The sequence below is a fragment of the Nicotiana attenuata genome, unplaced genomic scaffold (assembly GCF_001879085.1).
Source record: "Nicotiana attenuata strain UT unplaced genomic scaffold, NIATTr2, whole genome shotgun sequence".
NCBI classification, from domain to species: Eukaryota; Viridiplantae; Streptophyta; class Magnoliopsida; order Solanales; family Solanaceae; genus Nicotiana; species Nicotiana attenuata.
Window position 1 is genome coordinate 144,646 of NW_017671910.1, and position 14,005 is coordinate 158,650.

The following is a 14,005-nucleotide window of genomic DNA, read 5'->3' on the forward strand; positions in this document are numbered from 1 at the left end:
TAAATACTTGTACACAGTTGAATGAAATATACAAAAAAAAAGTTTTCCATTTACAATTTTCGTTTCTATTACATTTGCCGTCATTTTATAATGCAATGCACTAGCAATATGAAGAATAAACTTACAATATTATAAAGAAAAAGCATGGTACGAAGTAGAATTATTACATAAAAAGGTAGGACAAAGGATACAATAGGATTATTAATAATAATAAAGGGCGATGAGAAAAAAAGAAAAAGGTAACAATGCGACCACATTAAATCGGTCGTTATATAATTTTCGTCGTTACGTAAATTTAAATAACAATCAGAATAAAATATTGTATTTAAAGTGACAAAACAATACAATAACAATAAGTAACGACTATATATCGAAACAAAATATACTTAATGGTAAGTGATATGATTGTATAAATATTTTACAATGTCAGTATATAAAATCTAAAGAGTATCACAAATGATCAAAAGTCGGATAGTCAGATGTTGGTCCACTATTCTTGTAATCATTGGCCGTTGATCTTTGCCTCCGTTTCGATCATTTTAATTAATTTGGTAAGAAAACAAGAAAAGTCAAATGTTTGTCTTATTCTTATTCTCCATCCTTTCCCTAATCACCAATTCTGCCTTGGTACAAGAAGGAAAAAACATAGAGAAGCTAATAATCTTCTTCAGTTAGTAATGCATTGGATAAATAGATAAATGTAGGCGAAATACATAAAGGGCCCCTTTAAGTTGTCACCAACGATCAGCTGAACACCTCAACTATCCAAATATTCAACTAGACACTTTTACCGAATATATATGTGTGTCATTTAAACACACATAGCTGATGTGGCATATGCGTGATAGCTACCAAAATTTTGAGCACGTGAACTCATTTTTTCAGCCTATTTTTGTTTTCTTTTATAAAGAAATATTTTTTTCTCTTGGTCTCTTTTCCACTTTACAGTCACTTCCATTACCTACCACCATTCACGGCAGCTTCATCTACGCCCCTTCAACCAGCAGCCCCTTCAACCACTACCGACAACAATATCTTCGTTCCAATTGAAACACATAAACAACCACCAATTACTTGAATTGGCCAAACAATAATTTCAAAGAAAAAATTACACACAAAAAGAAAACAATAAATTAGAGAAAGAAAAGTGATACAAGTCCAAATTCATAATCAAGAAAATGACAGAGAGAGAATTAAAGATTCCAATACAATTGAATCTTTCAAATTTTTCAAGCGATGAGCTTTTCCGGCGAGAGAGTCCACAAGATGAGAATTTTCGGCGAGGTCCGTGGGTGGCTGGGTTATTCTCTTGGCTATTCAATGTTTTTTCATATTTGTGTTAGTTTTAAGAAAAGGTTTTAGATTTAATTTTTGAATATGGATAGGATAGGTTTTGGGTAGAAGGTGTGTCGGAGAAGAAGGTGGGAAGTGGAAGGGGCCTGACCGGAAAACTTAGGTTTGTTTGGAGGGAGGATGGTTTTGGGAAAAGGGAACGGGGGATTGGGAATTGCAATTGGGTCTGTTTGGGCAGAAGTTGGGTTTGGGTTTTTCTTTTCTTTTTTATTTTTTAGTTTATTGAGTTTCTTTTTAAATTATTTTTTACCATTTTAATTCAGCATTACACGTGTTATTATCTTATTGGTTCATTTACCACATAATCAGCGATTGCATTTCACGCATGTGGTTTGTTGAACGAAGGTGTCCAAATGACACATAAATGTTCGGTAAAAGTGTCTAGTTGGATATTTCGATAGTTGAGGTGTTCAGTTGATCGTTGGTGACAACTTAAGGGGGCCCTTTATGTATTTCGCCATAAATGTATATAGATAAACATGTGAGTGTATTTGTGTATGTACATAGATAAATGTAATATTATAATGGAAATTTGGCATGGCATGACAACTATGTCCAACAATTGGCATAAAAAAGCCAACCTTTTAGGATTTGGGATGTGGTAGCTTAAAGTTATTCTCTCTCTTCTAATGGTTCAACCACCATCCTAAAATAAGCCCCAAAAATTATTTTCCTTAAAAATAACAAAAAATATTTAAAATCCTCTCTCTCTTCTCTCATAGCAACCATCATCCTCGAAATTAGGTTCCATTTCCTTCAGTAATATCCGAAAAAACATCCAAATATTTTTTAATTATTTTTTTAGTTTTGTATCTGTATATCCAAATGTATATAACCCTAATTATATTATTTGTATATTACAATGTATAACATAGTAATAATGTGTATACAAAAAAGTATATTAAAATTTTATTTTTCTTCTTTGTATAACACATTTCAGATTGAAAACTCAAGTTCAAGACGACTCCACATGTGTATCCCCTATTATATCCTGGGTATATCTCTATTTACATTAGTGATATCTCATGTATATCATGTGTATCTATGTATATCCATGAAAATTTGTGTTATCATATCCAATGTGATATACACGAGTGTCCATAAAAAATATTATGTTTTATACACGATATACAAGATGATATACATGGACGTCCTTAAAAACCTGTGTATGTTATACACTGAGTACACGATATACACTGTGATATACACATGTTGCAGTTGGATTTTTAGGTCTGATTTTTTTACCTGAAACCACTCTAAACTACTTCTAATCTTGCTCAAATTTTGTATATAGCCTCGTTTAGGTATTTTCAACCAATTTCAATCACACTCACTCGTTCAATCCAACAAAAAAAAAAAAGAAGAAGAGAGAAGAAAAACAAAGTTGAAATGTATTTTTTTTCTCTTAAATTTTGCTTCTGATTTTCTCTAATCTGAGATCAACTTTACCTTTTCGCCCCACTGATTTTTTTGCATAATTTGCAAGAAATTTTGCTAAACTATGGGAGCGAAAGAGAAGAGATAGAAGAAGAAATACAAGGAGAGAAAGGGGGAGGGAAGCCAAATTAAGCGAGTAGTTTTTTTTAGAGAGAATATATGATAGAATAATTTTTTTAGGATTTGGCTATACAATGTCAATTGTTTAGGGCTATCTTTGCCAAACCTAATATAAGGCTAAAAATTTTCTAATTCCCGTTATGTGTTGTTATAGAATGCCAATTTTTTAATATTAATATAAAGATTTTTTATTGGTGACCTACAATGTAAAAGAAGAATCAACTCAAATAGCCGCTCACCCAATCGCTTAAACTAAAAATAGCCGGTGAAGGTATAATATATGCATAATTTATATATTATATGTATATAGTTATATATAATCTATGTATATGACTTAAAAAAATATGAGCAGCTATTTTGTAAGGAAATACCAAGGCTGGCATGTGGGCTGGTTAGGCCCGGGCCCGCGATCCCAAATGGGTAGTGGGCCTAACCGTTTAAGCCCGGGACCAGGTGGGAGTGGGCTGCTAAGTGGGCTGGTCAGCTGAAAAAAGCCCGCGAGCCCGGGACCGTTTGGGCCCGGGACCGGCTGCTAAGTGGGTCTGTTCAACCGGTCCTAAACGGCTCAAACGGGCTCAACGGCTATTTTTTTAAAAAAAAAATTTTAATTCCAGAATTTTTTTAGCCAATACAAAAGTTTAGAAAATGGCCGTTGGCCTGCAAAAATAGCCGTTTGCTATTTCTAAAATAGCCATTTAACCCCTCCCCCAACTAAGTGTCCCAAAATACTCCGAAACTCAAGATGAACCATCCCGGCAAATCACAATAACAGAAATAGATACGGGGGAAGCAGTTAATAGGAGATCAGGGCGTTAATTCTCTAAACGACCGGCCGGGTCGTTATACTTCTTCTTCCTACTGGGTTGACTAAAAGAAAGATAAAACTACCTACATGTATATTTATAATAGCGTGTATATGTATGTGCGTGCAATTTATACATATATGTACATATATTCACATATGTTACATTTTATAACAAATACATTTATATTTACTTTTTGTTAAAGTAAAATTATCATTAGGAACGAATTGTGAAAAAATATAATGCATCGACATTAAGAAGTAAATAAGGTAACTATTAAGTTTCTTTATCACAAATAATTACTCTATCTATACTAGCCATTCTGGGAAAGACATATGATGAACGAATTATTTTACATAAATAATACTATACTTTCTTTTGCTAACAAGTAATAATGATATATATGCATGCGATCGTAAAAAGAGGTTGCAGTTACTTAAAAACAAGGCAATAACTTTAAGACGTAAAACATTTATAATCACAATCGACATTGCTCAAATTCACGTTTAAATTGTGTTGCTAAAATATCTAAAAACTAGGAAACAATCAAGATAAATATTTGATATATCGGAATAACTAACATCATTCGAATATTACTTTGTCACATTGAGTTTTGTCTTTAACACAATGATAACAATATATATATGTCTAGCAATACATATAGTAAACCAAAAATGCATATTCAACTGGAAAAAAGGTACGGACCTAGTTGATTGTGTACAACTACATAATATGACAATGACCAAAATAACAACAAATACTAAAAATGCATCTCTTTCTTCCCGGATTTAAACTTTGATTATTCATATTCATAGGTTTAAATGATATATCCAATCATTTTGATTTCGACAAAAAAATTACCATATGATAATTTGCATTAGTTATTCAAACTTATACTTTATTTCTTTTAAAGCTTTATTTTAAAATTATTAATTATTTTACAGTATCGTTTTATTACAAGACTTGATTGCATTGTTCGAAGGCCACACGTCGCGACGACCTTGATTCTCCAATAAACAGCAAGGCACCGCGCTAAAGCTTTAACCTCGTTTATGTAGATTCAGTTTTGTCTAGATGAGGAACTGTGCTTAAAAAAATAATTTCTATATCTATGTTGGAGTAAATTTCTTTTACAAAGTTATATATATTGACAGTATAAAATTTTGTCGTATATTTTGACTCGATACACATTTATTTCTTATAATCATAACTAAAAACTATCTTTGTATTTGTACTTGTATAATATTGGTGTGAGATGGATCTGAATAGAATAATATACATATTATTTATATAGTCGATCTCAATTTGTTTAGTACTGAAGGCCTAGTTATTGTCATCGTTGTATTAGAGTATTTTCTACTCTCTAGCCGATGGTCTATATCGAAAATAACTTCTCTGCCTTATCAGGGTAGGGGTAAGGTCTACATACACATTAGCCTCATCAAACCTCACTTGTAGGAATTCACTGGGTGGTAAAAATAGCACGGGCAGTTTTCGGACTAGTCATTCAAAAGCATTTGCAAAGTCATTAAAAAATAGCCACTATTTTACTGCAACACGGAAAGTTCCAGCATAATATACTGGATATCGGTGCACATGAGTATGATCTTCCAGCATATGCTGGAACTCCAACACGCGAAAAGTTCCAACATAATATACTGGAGATTGGAGCACCTGTGTATGAACTTCCAGCATATTATGCTGGACCGGTATATTATACTGGAACTCCAGTATTATACTGGACTTCCAGCATAATATACTGGAGTTCCAGTATACTTATGCTGGAACTCCAGCATAATATATTGGAGTTCCAGTATATTATGCTGGAGTATTTTCCAGATTTTGAATAGTATTTTCGTTTAGAATTATCTTTACATGAAAAATGGCTAAATTTCAATTACTTTTGAAACTGAGGCTATTTTTGAATGAATTTGTAAATCTGGCTATTTTTGAATATCTCCCGATTTGTTGTCGTTGTTGTTGTTGTATTAATGTATTTTGATTTATTATAAAAAATTGCTTGGGGGAAGAAATGTTACAAGTTAATGTTTGTATAAAAAATTATTTCTATATTGTAATGGCATTTTCTTGACCCGACTTGTACTCCAAAATTACTATGAAAATATTTACATGTTGCTCCTTCTTTTTACAAAAAATGAAATAAAAATAGAATAGCAGCATATGATTCAATAGACAGGTAAACTCAAATTCCTTTCCAACAAGCTTCATTACACAGTCAGTAATAAATCCAATCACTTATGAATAGTTGATAACTAATTTTGAATCAATCACAAGTCATCAATTCAATGGGCGAACAGAAAAATAACTGCCAAAAAAATCTGCCGCCAATACCTTCTGTTACAATTGCAAATGCAATTTGGAAAAACAAACTGGTTTCAAGGCGCATAATAACTCTGTGCACAAAAAGGATCCTTGTGAATGCAAGGTATGTGGAACTAAGTTCAGATTTGACAAACGAACTACGAAGAAACAAAATTAAAAAAAAAAAAAAAATACATTATAAGAAGGATAATTAGATTAGTGTAGCTATTGTAGTTATTAGTATTTAGCTAGTAGAGTATTTTTTTTTTTTTAGCGAATAGTTAGAGTTGAGAATGAATAAGGCCGAAGAATGAGGAAGCTTTCGGTGTTTTCAATTCAAGTTTCCGAAAGATATCTGTCATCACAACAAAATGCAGTGAGACTGGAGCATTTGCTGCCGATTTTGATCGAAAATTGATTAGAGAAAGAGATCTCTGTTTACTGAACTCAATTTTCCGAAAAATATCTGTAAATACAACGGAATGCCGTGAAATCGGAGTGTTTTCTGCTGATGTTAATATGAAATTCACACATGAAGATCCTTCTGATGCCTACTATGAGATTTTCACGACTCCGTGTGTAAGCAACTTCTCGATGATATTAGAGTCAGTTCTATCTTCATTCAACGGATCAAAATTCTCTATGAGACTGGAGTATTTGCTGCCGATTTTGATCGAAATTTGACTAGAGAAAAAGATCTCTGTTTACTGAGCTCAATTTTCCGAAAAATATCTATAAATACAATAGAATGCCGTGAAATCGGAGTGTTTTCTGCTGATGTTGATATGAAATTCACACATGAAGATCCTTCTGATGCCTACTATGAGATTTTCACGACTCCGTGTGTAAGCAACTTCTCTATGATATTAGAGTCAGTTCTATCTTCATTCAACGGATCAAAATTCTCTGCGAGACTGGAGCATTTGCTGCCGATTTTGATCGAAATTTGATTAGAGAAAAAGATCTCTGTTTACTGAACTCAATTTTCCGAAAAATATCTATAAATACAATGGAATGCCCGTGAAGTAACGGTACGGTAGGTTTTCGTTTCGTCGTCGTAGTNACTAATTTTGAATCAATCACAAGTCATCAATTCAATGGGCGAACAGAAAAATAACTGCCAAAAAAATCTGCCGCCAATACCTTCTGTTACAATTGCAAATGCAATTTGGAAAAACAAACTGGTTTCAAGGCGCATAATAACTCTGTGCACAAAAAGGATCCTTGTGAATGCAAGGTATGTGGAACTAAGTTCAGATTTGCAAACGAACTCGAGAAACATAAAAAAAAAAAAAAAAAATCATTATAAGAAGGATAATTAGATTAGTGTAGCTATTGTAGTTATTAGATTTTAGCTAGTAGAGTATTTTTTTTTTTTTAGCGAATAGTTAGAGTTGAGAATGAATAAGGCCGAAGAATGAGGAAGCTTTCGGTGTTTTCAATTCAAGTTTCCGAAAGATATCTGTCATCACAACAAAATGCAGTGAGACTGGAGCATTTGCTGCCGATTTTGATCGAAATTTGATTAGAGAAAAAGATCTCTGTTTACTGAACTCAATTTTCCGAAAAATATCTATAAATACAATGGAATGCCGTGAAATCGGAGTGTTTTCTGCTGATGTTGATATGAAATTCACACATAAAGATCCTTCCGGTGCCTACTATGAGATTTTCACGACTCCGTCCGTAAGCAACTTCTCGATGATATTAGTGTTGGAATACATCAAGGAATTTCTCAACCTCACTCTTTAATTTCTCAACAAAGATTTCACACAGAAGAGGAGAAAAGGTTCGATGAAAAAGAAGAAGAGAAGAAAGGATTTTTGGACAAAGTAATTTCGGACAAAACTAAGCTGAGTCTTTTGTGTGATAAGCCATGTGGCAAGCCACGTGGCACCATCTCAGCCAACAAGATCAATTGATGAAGATTTAATCTGGACCGTCCATTTCTCACATGCACACAAATGCTCACATGCTGAAGGAATATTAATTAGTTACATTGTTAGAATCTAGCTAATAAAAATAGGACAAGTGTACATAATTCATAGGGTAGTTTTATTTTCAGATTCTTTTCTAGGTAGCTAAATATCTGTATAAATATAAAGTCTTCTTGTACAGCAATTCATTGAGAAATACAGAAAAGTTTCACAATCATCTCTCTAACTTCCTACACGGTTTCAGAGCATTAGCTCTTCTTCTCAATTTTTCTTAATCAACCATGTCTCCTTCTTCTGATGTTACTGAAACTCCCACTCCTACACACGGATCTTCATCCACAACAATAGGCAATGGGAATACCATTGATTCCACCCATCCCTTCTTTCTCCATGCATCTGATGCACCGAGGATGATACTTGTCAACACACCATTTGATGGTCGAGGTTATGCTGGATGGAGCAGGTCTATCTTGATTTCACTTTTTGCCAAGAACAAGTTGGGATTTATTGATGGATCTTGCCCTATGCCAATCCCAACAGATCCTACTTTTCAGACCTGGAGCAGGTGTAACCATATGGTTACATCATGGTTGCTAAATTCTCTGACCAAAGTGATTGCTGACAGTGTCCTTTATTCAAAAACAGCTAAGGATCTATGGCTGGATCTGGAGCACAGGTTTGGACAACCCAATGGAGCCAAATTATATCACCTGCAAAAGGAGTTAGCTGATTTAGTCCAAGGATCAGCAGATATTGCTAGTTATTTTACCAAAATAAAACGATTGTGGGATGAGTTGGACACTCTCAACACTGATATGTACTGCTCTTGTAACTGTGAATGTGGTGATAAGAAGAAAATGCAACAGTTTAAGGAAGATGAAAGGCTCATTCAATTCCTCATGGGTTTGAATGAGACCTATGGACAGGTTAGAAGCAACATTCTTATGATCAACCCATTACCCTCAGTCAATCAAGCATATTCTCTTCTCATGCAAGATGAGAATCAGAGGGAAATTCATGTGAACTCTCATTTCCCAACAGATGGTTCTTCATTCCTAGTAAGAAATCAAGCTTCTCAGAACCATCAGACCTCTAATGGTCCTCAATTCTACACTCAACAGAAGACTGGAAACAATTCCTATAAAGGGAACTCTGCATATAAAGGGAAAAAGAATGCACAGATGTATTCTTATTGCAAAATGACTAATCACACCATTGACAACTGCTATAGGCTTATTGGTTTCCCTGCTGATTTCAAATTCACTAAAAACAAGAAGATGCAACATACTACAAAAGGAAATTCAGCTGCTGCAATAGAGGATACAGGAGAAGTTTGCAACAAAATGGCAGAAGGACCTCAGTTTGCTCAGAAACTTTCATCAGATCAGTTTAATCAACTGGTCAATCTTCTGAATCAAATGCAAACAGGGCAGGGAGGCACACAGGAGGTTAATGCAAATTCTGCTGCTGGTATATTACTTACCAACTCCCCAACCTGTTATTCCATTGCTAATTCTAACCTTGCACACTCCTGGATCATAGATTCAGGAGCAACTGAGCACATGTGTTTTAATGCCAGTACATTCTTATTCTTATTACCCTTACCCACTCCTATAATGGTAAGGTTACCTAATTCCTCTAGAGTTAAGTCACTCACTCAGGCAGTGTTTCCTTATTTCCAGGATTAGTGTTGGAACATGTTCTTCATATTCCTAGTTTCAAATACAATTTACTCTTTGTTCATAGACTCTGTCAAAGATTCAAGTGTCTATTGGTTTTCACTTCTTTTGGGAGCATTTTGCTGCAGGGCCCTCTCCTGAAGAGTCCACAAGTTTTTGGTGAGGCTAAAGAAGGACTTTACTTAGTACAGCCTACTGTGACAGAGTCTAGGAACCTTTCTTCACAAACTACAACATCTTTGTTTAAGAAGTCTTTTTCTAATTCAGTTTCAACTTCTTTTTCTTTTCCTATTTTAGCAAAAACAGAGTCTGATGTAATGTTATGGCATGTAAGATTGGGGCATTTGCCTTTCAATGCAATGAAACACATCAATTCTATCTCATTTCTTTCTACTCATGTTTGTGATTGTGATATTTGTCCTCAAGCAAGACAGTCTAGATCACCATTTCCAATTAGCCACATCAAAACTAACCAAGCATTTGATCTAATTCACATTGACACATGGGGACCTTATAGGACACCTACTCATAATGGATACAAATATTTTTTAACCATAGTGGATGATTTCAGTAGAGCAACATGGACTTATCTGTTAAGCACAAAGAGCAATGCCTTTTCTGTTTTAAAATGTTTCTTAAGCATGGTGGAAAGACAATTCAATGCTAAAGTGAAGATCATCAGATCAGATAATGCTTTAGAATTAGGAAAAGCAACTGCTGCATCTCTATTTCTGCAGTCTCAAGGAATCCTACATCAAACTTCATGTGTGGGTACTCCACAACAAAATGGTATTGTAGAGAGGAAGCACAAACATTTGTTGGAAGTGGCCAGGGCTTTATTGTTTCAATCCAAGGTGCCTATATCCTATTGGGGAGAATGCATATTGACAGCTACATTTTTAATCAACAGATTTCCCTCTAAGGTTCTTAAGGGTAAAACTCCCTATGAAGTATTGTTTGACCAATCACCCTCCTATTCCTTCTTAAGAAGTTTTGGTTGCTTATGCTATGCCTCTACTTTGTCACATCATAGAGGTAAATTTGAACCTAGGCAAAGGCATGTGTTTTCATGGGATATCCTATTGGACAAAAAGGGTACAAACTATTGGATTTGACTACCAAGAAGTTGTTTGTTTCAAGGGATGTTCATTTTCTTGAACATATTTTTCCATTCACCTATATCAATTCTTCTAAACTAGATCCTCCTTCTCCATCAGTTCAAAATCCTTTAGTTTTTCCTCCTCCTTCAAATCCCTTCACCCCTGATCCTTCCTTTCCACAATCAGTTCCATCACTATCTACACCCACACCTCACACCCTACCTAATTGTCTTCCTACACACACAGATTCCCCTGTTGTTTCCCCTGTTCCTCTACCTGCTTCCCTTAATTCCCCTGCTCCTTCTCCTATTTCTTCTTCTCCTTCTATTCCCCTCAGGAGATCCAACAGAGATAATCTAGGCACCCTACCAGGATATCTAAAGGACTATGTTTGCAACCACATCTATTTCACTAATCTTACCAATTTCTGTTTTTCTACTCCTTGTTCACCACCTCCATTCTCTTTTTCTGCTCTCTCCACCTCTAATCAGCATCTCATTCATTCTCTCTCTACCATTTCAGAACCAACCTCTTACAATCAGGCTTGTTCCAATCCAGGTTGGGTGCAAGCAATGGATTCTGAACTCCAAGCCTTGGAAGAGAATCACACCTGGGATGTAGTTCTCTTACCTTCTGGCAAGAAAACTCTTCCTTGTAAATGGGTCTACAAGGTCAAGCATCATGCTGATGGCTCTATTGAGAGGTTAAAGGCCAGGTTGGTTATCAGGGGTGATGTGCAGAGAGAAGGCATTGACTACACAGAAACCTTCTCTCCAGTTGTCAAGATGACTACCATCAGATGTTTACTTTCTATTGCAGTCAAGAAAGGGTGGACTATTTCTCAATTTGATGTAAGTAATGCTTTTCTACATGGGGAGTTACAGGAAGAGGTTTACATGAAATTTCCTGCTGGTTTGTCTTCCCCCAGTCCTAACCATGTTTGTCGACTTAAAAAGTCTCTTTATGGCTTGAAGCAAGCTTCAAGACAGTGGTATGCACGACTTGCTGGAGCCCTCAGTTTTAAGGGATTCTCTTCCTCTCTAAATAATTATTCCCTATTCTTTAAACACACAGGGGATCTCATTTCCATTGTTGCTGTATACGTGGATGATATTCTAATTACAGGCAATAACTATGATGAATTATCAGATCTTAAAGGATTTCTACATTCTGAGTTCAAAATGAAGGATCTTGGGCCTCTTCACTACTTCTTAGGCATGGAAATTTTGAGGGAGCATGATGGAATTATTATAACTCAAAGGAAATTTACCACTGACCTGCTTGCTGAATTTGATTGCACCACTCTTCCCACTGGTTTCTTCTCCAATTGATCCATCTTCCAAATTGACTGCAAATTGTGGAGCTCCTTTATCTGATGCTTGCCTCTATCGTCGTCTTGTTGGCAAGCTCAACTATTTGACTCACACGCGGCTTTATCTCTCATTTGCTGTTTTGACTCTCAGCCAGTATATGTAACGCCCTTGCATTGGGCATTTCACAGCAGCTTTATGAGTTCTTAGATATCTTCGCTCTAACCCTAGCCAGGGTTTGTTTCTCAATGCTCGACCCTCTTTTGATTTATTGGCCTTCTGTGATGCTGATTGGGCTTCTTGCCGTGACAGTCGTCGCTCATTCAGTGGGTTTTTCATCAGTTTGGGTGGTTCACCGGTGTCTTGGAAATCTAAGAAGCAAGCTTCCGTGTCTCTATCTTCCGCTGAAGCGGAGTATCGTTCAATGCGTCGCCTAGTGGCTGAGCTTACTTGGTTAACTCGTCTTCTCACAGATCTATCTGCTCCTCCTCCGATTCCGGTTCCAATTTTTTCTGACAGCCAGGCAGCAATACATATTGCTCGGAATCCCGTTTTTCATGAAAGAACCAAACACGTTGAACTCGATTGCCACTTTGTGAGGCAACAGTTCCTTTCCGGCCTCATCTCTCTCTCTTTTGTACCCTCAAAACTTCAACTTGCTGATTTATTCACAAAACCCTTGTCAGGGCCCTCTCACAACTCGATTCTTGGCAAGTTGGGGGTATCTTCTATCCCCTCCAACTTGAAGAAGGATGTTGGAATACATCAAGGAATTTCTCAACCTGACTCTTTAATTTCTCAACAAGGATTTCACACAGAAGAGGAGAAAAGGTTCGATGAAAAAGAAGAAGAGAAGAAAGGATTTTTGGACAAAGTAATTTCGGACAAAACTAAGCTGAGTCTTTTGTGTTAAGCCATGTGGCAAGCCACGTGGCACCATCTCAGCCAACAAGATCAATTGATGAAGATTTAATCTGGACCGTCCATTTCTCACATGCACACAAATGCTCACATGCTGAAGGAATATTAATTAATTACATTGTTAGAATCTAGCTAATAAAAATAGGACAAGTGTACATAATTCATAGGGTAGTTTTATTTTCAGATTCTTTTCTAGGTAGCTAAATATCTGTATAAATATACAGTCTTCTTGTACAGCAATTCATTGAGAAATACAGAAAAGTTTCACAATCATCTCTCTAACTTCCTACACTTTTCTTGTGCCGTTGAGAAGTTGAAATGAAGCAAATCTTTCACATTGATCCCACGTCATTTGAGACGTATTAGGAACAACAACTAGCATCCTAGATAGAGATTAAAATAATGCAGGAGTACTGCTGGTTCAATACAGTACGTATATAACAAAAATACAACTTAATGAATACAGAAACAAGTAAATAAAAATTTTTCTACGCTACTTTGTTTGAACAAGATGCGAGAAGGTACTTGTTCCATGTTGCTTCTCATTGAGTGACTCTACGTTACACTTTACAATGATGTTTCAGCATTGTACAAATCTATTTTACACTCAAGCATCAGAAACATAAGATCTTTGGTATAATGATAGTAATATGTTTTGTAAACTTCAATGTTGATAGAGAAGTTACATGTAGGAATTACAAGAAATTGTTTGATAGAGAAGTTACAATACAGTTTTGAGTCCATCTGCAGTTGATCATACGAGAGATCATTTTATGTGCAAGGTTAGATCATTTGTACCTGAGTATCTTGCGCAACTAGGGAAAAGCATAAATACAAGTAGAGCAACAAGATATTAGAACAAATACAACCCAAATAGTAAGAGAATCAATGCATTCAAAATGCTTTATTATCCATAGTTTCTGAACAGCTGCATATTTGGTACTTGGAATTCCCATTTCACAAAAGACAACATTGAGTAGCAAAAAGAAACAAAAAAATTAATTTCCCTATATGAAATAAATA

General features: G+C 35.4%; 1 protein-coding gene across 1 annotated transcript; it reads left to right on the forward strand.

Moving 5' to 3' along the window:
- The first annotated feature begins 8,253 nt into the window (after window positions 1-8,253).
- LOC109210846 lies at window positions 8,254-12,974 on the forward strand. Its single transcript, XM_019374316.1, has 5 exons — window positions 8,254-9,591; window positions 9,780-10,584; window positions 10,851-12,065; window positions 12,115-12,217; window positions 12,272-12,974. The coding sequence occupies exons 1-5, from the start codon at window positions 8,254-8,256 to the stop codon at window positions 12,972-12,974; spliced, it is 4,164 nt and encodes a 1,387-aa protein (XP_019229861.1).
- Window positions 12,975-14,005: the final 1,031 nt, after the last annotated feature.